Genomic DNA, 8,184 nt, shown 5'->3' with positions numbered 1-8,184 from the left:
GTTGTTCCGCTGGTTGGCCGGCTTGACCGTGACGATGAGGTTGTGGCTGTTGGCGATCATCATGTCCGTGACCTGGTCCAGCGTCTTCCCCGCCACCTCGATGCCATTCACCTCCAGCACCTCGTCGTCCACTGCCAGAAGCCCGGTGCTCTCGGCCAGGCCCCCCGGCACCATGCGCGAGATGAAGATGCCCGGCACCTTCTCCAGCCCCTGCGGCGCCACCCGCACGCTCATGCCGTCGCGGATGTAGAAGCCCAGAGGTTTCTGGCAGCCGTGCCGATACAGCCTCACACGCCGGTGCGTCTCGGGCAGGATGTCCACGTCGATGATGGAGGACACGGTGCGCCGCGAGAGCGAGCCGGTCGCCAGGCCCTGCTCGGCCTCCTCTGGAAGAGAAGATGAGAGTCAGGACCGAGGACGCCGGTGACAAAGCGCAACAAAACAACGCAGCTACCTGGAGCCCGGGCTGCATCGGTGCATCTCGGCTCTTCCTGCTGCTCACCTTTCAGCCGCTTCTCACACTCCCCACGGGACCCCGGGGGCATCGGAAGAGTGGGCACCACTAACCCCAGCCCCCCAAGTCTCAGTCTCTCTCTCTCTCTCTCTCTCTCTCTCTCTCACACACACACACACACACACACACTTCGGAGCTGAACTGTCAGTTCCTTCTGTCACACTTCCCTGTTCTGGAAAGTATCAAATAGCCTCGGGGATGATGTGCGCACAGCCATCCTCGTAGCAGCGGGGCTGGCCAAACATATTCACCAGGCAAATGTTTGAGGCCAGGTTCAAGTACAGCCACGAACCTCCAATTGACTTTCTACAAATCTCAAAACGGCCCCACGGCAACCAATGAAACGGTGGAAAGATTACGAGGTACTAACAAGACACTGCGATAAAGAGAATTAACAATAGACGGAAGGGTTAGGAGTGCCTGTCAGGATTCTGGGAAGATGGTGGAGAGGAAGTACCAGGAATTTCTCCCCAGCAGGACAACTGCAGGGGCAGCCCCTGTCTGATGTCACCATTTGGGAACTCTGGAGTCTGTATCGAAGGTCTGCAACTTCAAGAAGACGAGTTGGACAGTGATAATGGTCCATTTGGGTAAATTCCATTGACTAGCACAGTGAGGCTGCCCATCCCCCGCCCCAACTCCCTGGCAGGCAGCTGTGCACGTGGTTTCGTACACAGCAGCTCATACAGACTGTGGAAGCCAATGTGGTCAAAAAGACTCTGTCTTCCAAATACTGGGAGTCGGTGCTGAGAGAGGATTGCTGCTTCTGGCTAAAGAGATGCAGACAAAGAGGTGGGTAGCCATTGTCGTTGCCCCTCCCCCTCGGTATGAAGCCCCTCCCCGGCTAAAGTGGCTTCTGTGAGATTTAAAGGGAGAATGCCGGGAGCCAGACATTAAAGTCTAGGACATTCAAAAACAACTGGCACCTTGGCCTGGTGGCTCAGTTGGTTGGGGTGTTGTCCAGTGAACCAAAAGGTTGCGGATCCAATTCCTGGTTAAGGCACATACCCAGGTTGCCCATTCGAACCCTGATGGGGGTGAATACGGGAGGCAGCCAATCTCTATTTCTTTCTCTCGTTCCTGAGTTTCCCCTCTCTCTAAACTCGATGGAAACATATCTTCAGGTGGGGATTTTTTTTAAAAATCACAAAAACAACTGCACATAGAGGAAAATTACAAAGTGGCAACACATTCCCAGAAAAGACCCGAGGAAACATCTCAGGCTCATCCGAGGCACAGAGAGAGCCTATAAAAAAAAATAAAAATAAAATAAAAAGACTAAACCAGCAAACCCTGGGGAAGGGGGAGAATCTGATTTCCAGAGTTAAGTTATTAGATCCAAATGTCCAGTGTTCAAGAAAAAACCCACAAGATATTCAAAGCAACAGGAGAGTATGTTCCATTAAAAAAAAGAAACAAGCCAGGCAAGACCAGAAAGCAAGGTGTAAACAAAATGGAAATATCACTAAATGATAGAAAACCTAAGAGGAAACCAAATAGAAATTCTGGAGCTGAAAGGTATATATAACTGAAGTACAAAATTCACTAGGGGGATTCAAAGTCAGCTTTGAATAAGCAAAAGAAGAAATCAATGAGCTTAAGATAGGACAATATAAATTATTATTGCTGAGAAACTGAAAGAAAAAAATTAGAGAAAAGTGAATGTATGGTGCCTCAGGGACCTGTGGGACACCACAAAGCACACTGTAAACAATAATAAAAATGGAGTCCCTTTAAAATGGAGCCGGAGCTGCCCTCCCAAAGGAACTGCCTTGCATATCTTATGCCTCAAATCTTACATATTAAAGCAGGGCAAAATAACTTTGGACTGGGCCTAAGCAATTTTGAGCCCCCCATTGTTTGCAAAGATAACAAGAAAACAGTTATTATGACTACTAGATTGATGGCTACTAGACTGAAAATTGAAAGCATTATTTAGAATTGGCGTCACTATGTTATGTTATCTGCATCTATAGAAATGCCTTCCTTCTATGGATATAATTGTTCCTCTTCCCTTTCTCATAAATACTCATTGCCTTTGTCTCCTAACCAGAACACTATTTGGGCTTCTACCTGAATCAGTGCTTCCTGAATAGCTATTCTTATTACTCTCAAATAAACATGTGTTTGCTTCTCATTTTGAAAGGCCTTTTATTTTTAGGCTAACAAAACCAACATGTGCATCATGGGAGTTCCAGAAGAAGAGAAAGGGATGGAGAGAGAATATTTGAAGAGATAATGCCTGAAACTCTCAAATTTGATGAAATGCATGAATATAAACATCCAAGAAGCTCAATGAACTGTATGTAAGATGAAGTCAAGGAGACCCAAACTGAGATACATTACAATCAAAATTTCAAAAGACAAAGAGAAATCTTAAAAGCAAGAGAGAAGAGAGTCATCACATACAAGGGAGCATCAGTAAGATTATCTGCAGATTTCTTAGCAGAAAATTTGGAGAACAGAAGGCGGTAGGCTGATATAGTCAAAGTGCTAAAAGAAAAAGAACTGTTTCCCTAGCCAGTTTGGCTCAGTGAGTAGAGCATCGGTCTGCAGACTGAAGGGTCCCGGGTTCAATTCCAGCTAAGGGCATATGCTTGGGTTGCAGGCTCAATCCCCAGTGTGGGGGGTGCAGGAGGAAACCAATCAATGATTCTCTTTCATCATTGATGTTTCTATCTATCTCTCCCTCTCCCTTCCTCTCTGAAATCAATAAAAATATTTTTTTTAAAAAGAATCCTTTAAAAAAAAAAAAGAAAGAAAAAGAACTGTCAACCAAGAATCTTACATCCAGCAAAACACTGAAGGGTCCCGGGTTCGATTCTGGTCAAGGGCATAAAAAAAAAAAAGAAAGAAAAAGAACGGTCAACCAAGAATCTTACATCCGGCAAAACTGTGAGAAATCCAGATATTCCCAGATAAAAGCTGAGGAGTTTGTGAGCACTAGATCTATCCTGCAAGAAATGCTCAAGGGTGCCCTAGCCAGGGTGGCTCAGTTGATTGGACATTGTCCTGTGCACCTGGGGTTTGCCAGTTCGATTGTGGTCATGGTACATGTCCAGATTGCAGGCTTGACCCCCAGTAGGGGGTATGCAGGAGGCAGCAGATCAATGTTATGCTCTCACTTCGATGTTTCTCTCTCTAAAAATCAATTGAAACTACATAAAAAAATCTTAGACATAGACACATCAAACAGACCATCAAACTTCAGAGGGAAGGCAGGAGGGGGATGGGGGTCAGAGATCAACCAAAGGACTTGTATGCATGCATATAAGCATAATCAATGGACACAGACAGTAGTGGGATGAGGGCCTGTGCTGGGGGGTGGGAGCGGGCTGGAAGAAGTCAATGGGGGGAAAAGGAGACATATGTAATACTTTTAACAATAAAGAATTTAAATTAAAAAAATAAAAACATAAACATCTTTTTAAAAAATGCTCAAGAGAGTTCTGTAGGTCAAATGAAAGAACAACTTGAAGATAGCAACTTGAAGCTGCCTGGGGGAATAAAGATCTCAATAACAGTAAATACGTGTGCAGTTATAAAAGCTAGTATTATATTATTGTAACAATGGTTTAGAAATGCACTTTTTGTTTTTCCATGATTTAAGAGACAAATATATTTAAAGGAAAAAATTATTTGTCTAAAAAATAGTATTACTGTTACTTTGGTTTGCAATTTCAAATCCTATTTTCTACATTACTTAAAAGACTAAAGCATTTACAGGAATTATTAATTTACTAGACCCCCAGCGCATGAATTCGTGCACAGCTGGGGTCCCTTGGGGTTGGCCTGCAGGCATCAGGCCGAAACCCGCAGTCCAATCCTGCCTGCTGCTCCTGCCTGCTGCTCCCACTCATCCCGGTCCCGCTGCACCTGCCTCGGGCTCGTGCCCAGTCAGTCCCGATCTGGAGAGGCTCACACCGCCACAGCAGTGCTCTACAGCCATGAGTCCTGCATGTGGCGCCTGTCCCGAGCAGGGGAGGGCGGGAAGCGATCGGCCCATGTGGTGAGCGGTGGGACACCCTTGCCGGTCTGGATCCATCCTGCTAATGTTTGCACCGGTTGTCGGGAGCCACCTGGCAGCCACTTTTATATCGTTTCTTCCTCGCGGAGCGTCTAGGGAGGGGAAGTGGCCACAGTGCCCGAGGCCGACTTACAGGAGGCCGGAGGTGCTGTCAGGATTGTGCCAGCAGCGCAGGTCCATCGGTGCCTGGCTCGTTCTCTAGAGATTGGTCCTGCAGGACTACTGAGGGAGTAAGTGGCTGCCACTGGGCTGGTGGGCTGCCAAGACTGGTAGGTCAGCTGAGCAGTGCTCCCGCTGTGGGAATGCACTGACCACTAGGGGGCAGCTCCTGTGTTGATCATCTGCCCCTGGTGGTCAGTGTGTGGCATAGCGACCAGTGTCAACTGGCTGACTGGTCCACCGGTCATTTGGTTGCTTAGGCTTTTATATATATAGACAGGAGTCAATAGAGCAAGAAGATATAGCAATTATAAACATTTACACATCTACTGACAGCAAAAACTGAGAAAATTTAAAGAAGTGAGTTCTATAATAGTAGTTGGACTTCAATACACTACTCACAAAAATGACCAGAGAGAAGATAAGTAAGGAAATAGAAAACTTAACACAATAACCCACTATATCTAATGGACTTATACAGAACGCTCCACCCAACAACAACAGCTCCAACCACTGAGCACACCATCCAGGGCCAAATTGATTACTTAGATGAAATGGACAAATTCCTAGAAACTCAAAACCTACAAAGTCTAAATCATGAAGAAATTTTAAAAAGCTGAATAGACCTATAGTAAAGGAGATTAATAAGTAATCAAAAGTCTCAAAAAAAAAAAAAATCTCCCCAAAAAGAAGAGCCATGGACCTGGTGGTTTCACTGGTGAATTCTGTCAAACATTTAAAGAACAAATACCAATCCTTCTCAAGCTTTCCTCAAAATCAAAGAGGAAGGAACACTTCCCAAATTATTCGATGAGGCCAGCACTGCCCTCATCCCAAAGACACTAAAGGAAAAAAAGCTACACACCAATAGTGCTTATAAGCATTGATGTAAAAATATTCAACAAAATACTAGAAAACAAAACATTCAACAGCAGATTAAAAGAATTCTATACCAAGACCAAATGAGATTTTTCCCTGGGATGCAAGGTTTAACGTAGGGGGAAAAAATCAATATAATAAGACACATCAACAAAATGAAGGGGGGGGGGACGCAGGGTGGACATGATCATCTCAATTGATGCAGAAAAAACACCTGACAAAATTCCACACGCTTTCATTATAAAAACTCTCAACAAACTAGGAACAGAAGGAAACTCCTTAACATAGTAAAAGTGATGTCTGAAAAACCCAAAGCAAACATCAGATCCAAGGTGAACGACTGAAAACGTTTCCTCTAAGATCAGGAATAAGACTCGGATGTCCACTTTCACCACTTCTGTTCAACATAGTCCTGGAAGTTCTAGCCAGAGCAGTTAGACAAGAAAAAGAAATAAAAGGCCTAACAATTGGGGGGAAAGAAATAAAATTATCTCTATTTTCAGATATGATCCTACACACAGAAAATCCTAAGGACACCACAAAAAGTTGTTAGATCTAATAAATGAACTCAGCAAAGTAACAGGATACAAAGTCAGTACACAAAAAGCAGCTGCATTTCTATCCACGAGCAAGGAATGATTTGAAAAGGAAATGACCTGTCAGGCAGGTGGCACTGGGAAGCACTGAGGTAAACATTTTCTCATGTGAGACAAACAGCATGTTTGGTTTATGTCTTTTTTCTTTTTTTTTTATACTATGCCTCTTTTTTTTCTTTTTTTCTTTTGACGTGGGAAAAGTACAGTGGGAGTACTGGGAGCAGATGGAGGTGGTTTATGGGGGCAGGAGATGAGGGCTGTGCACAGACAAGAGGAGGAGCCATCCCCAAAGGTGTGCCCACTCCCACACGTGCATGTCGTGTTTGGCGTGTATGGTCCTGTGGAACTTTTGCTGCATCCAAGAGCCTCCCCTGTTTGGGGTGGGAGCCGTCTTCATTGCTTTGCTAATGAAAACCTGACAAGAGTGCTGTGTCTTCTCCATACCCCCCACCTTTTGCCAAAGGCTGACCATTTCTCTGATCGGTGCCCCACAGCAGCCATAGCGAGAACAGCTCACGGGCAACCACAGAACAGTCAGAGCATCAACAACACGGTCCCTTCCTCATTCATGCGTCTGTGAGATAAAAGATGGATGGATTAAAAAGCAATAAACCGCCCTAGCCGGTTTGGCTAAGTGGATAGAGCGTTGGCCTGCAGACCCAAGGGTCCCGGTCAAGGGCACGTACCTCGGTTGCAGACTCCTCCTTGGCCCAGACCCTGGTCAGGGGCATGCAGGAGGCAACTAATCTATGTGTTTCTCTCACATCAATATTCCTCTCTGTCTTTCCCTCTCTCTTCCACTCTACCTAAAAATCAATGGAAAAATATCCTCGGTTGAGAATTAAAATCAATTAATTAATTTAAAAGAAAGCAATAAACCACAGAAAGCATGAATGGGAATGTTAGGAAGAGAAAAGGAAAAATGGGAGGAGAGTGATTTGAGAATAATCATAGGAACCACCAAGAGAATGCCCTCAAATGCCTACCTATGAACAAGGAAATTTCTCCCAGCTCAGTTCCCTCCCAAAAGGTATTAATACTTCCCTTAATCTGCAGGAACCCAGCACACACCCTCCCCAGGGCCTACACCTGTCCTGCCCAGATCTGAGGCTAGAAACAGACCCCCAGGCAGCTGGGCTTTGCACTTCACCGAGCAGGCTCACCACCTGAGAGTTCTTCTGGGGATTGCAGAACTTGGTCACAGCTCAGGAAAGGATTTCAAAGACAAAGTAACTTCCACGTGCAGAGCAGGAATTCAGGCAGCTTGGAGCGGAGGCCTCGACAGCCCTCATGCAGGCACAAGCTGAATGCCAGGACACCTGGGCATGACGAGGACCCAGTCCTTGGAGCCAGAATCCTAAGCCAGCCTTCAGCAGATTGATCAATGAATTAATTACAGCATCAACCAAATTATCATCTCCTTTTAGTCCTCACCCAAGGATAGCTTCTTATTGATTTCAGAGATAGAGGAAAGGAGAGGAAGAAAGAGAACATTGATGTATGAGAGAAACATCAACCGGTTGCCTTCCAACCGGGGGTTGAACCCGCAACCTGGGTATGTGCCCTGATTGGGAATCAAATCTTCGACCTTCTGGTGTATGGAACGATGCTCCAACCAACTGAACCACACTGGCCAGAGCAAATTATCATCATTTTTTTATTCCATAGCAAGGTCCAGAAGGACTTCTGAAATAAAGTGATTTTTTTAAAAATTATAACATATGAACATATTCTGCTCTGCTCCACAGACATGCCCCCAACATGTGGATCTATCGGGCCCCTTCCATACATTCACTGGGTCCACGTATGGCTGTCTGTGCTTTTGTTCCTTGGCTTCCAATGGTGACGACTGACCAGTGTGTGTTCCTGGCCAGCGTGCAGCCTCTGTACTCAGCACATGCTCCTACTGGCATCAGGCCCTGTGACTTTAGCAACACAGTGATGAGTTAGAGAAAGTCTGTCTTGAAGAAACCATGAAGCTAGTGGGAGGGAGAGAGGGAAGAAGGGAG

The 8,184-nt window shown here is 45.5% G+C and overlaps 1 protein-coding gene across 1 annotated transcript in view; it reads right to left on the bottom strand.

Annotated features, from left to right (window-relative positions):
* PARD6G (par-6 family cell polarity regulator gamma) overlaps nucleotides 1-8,184 on the bottom strand; it is a gene marked incomplete at its 3' end in the record, with an annotated part of 64,582 nt that continues 56,398 nt past the window's right edge. The window contains exon 3 of the mRNA XM_014535962.1: nucleotides 1-386. Within this exon, the coding sequence (XP_014391448.1) occupies nucleotides 1-386 (386 nt within the window). The remainder of the gene's footprint in view (nucleotides 387-8,184) is intronic.

This window comes from Myotis brandtii, unplaced genomic scaffold, assembly GCF_000412655.1.
Source record: "Myotis brandtii unplaced genomic scaffold, ASM41265v1 scaffold154, whole genome shotgun sequence".
Classification (NCBI taxonomy): Eukaryota; Metazoa; Chordata; class Mammalia; order Chiroptera; family Vespertilionidae; genus Myotis; species Myotis brandtii.
Note: the sequence above shows the minus strand (reverse complement) of the source record. Positions and strands in the feature narration are given on the sequence as shown.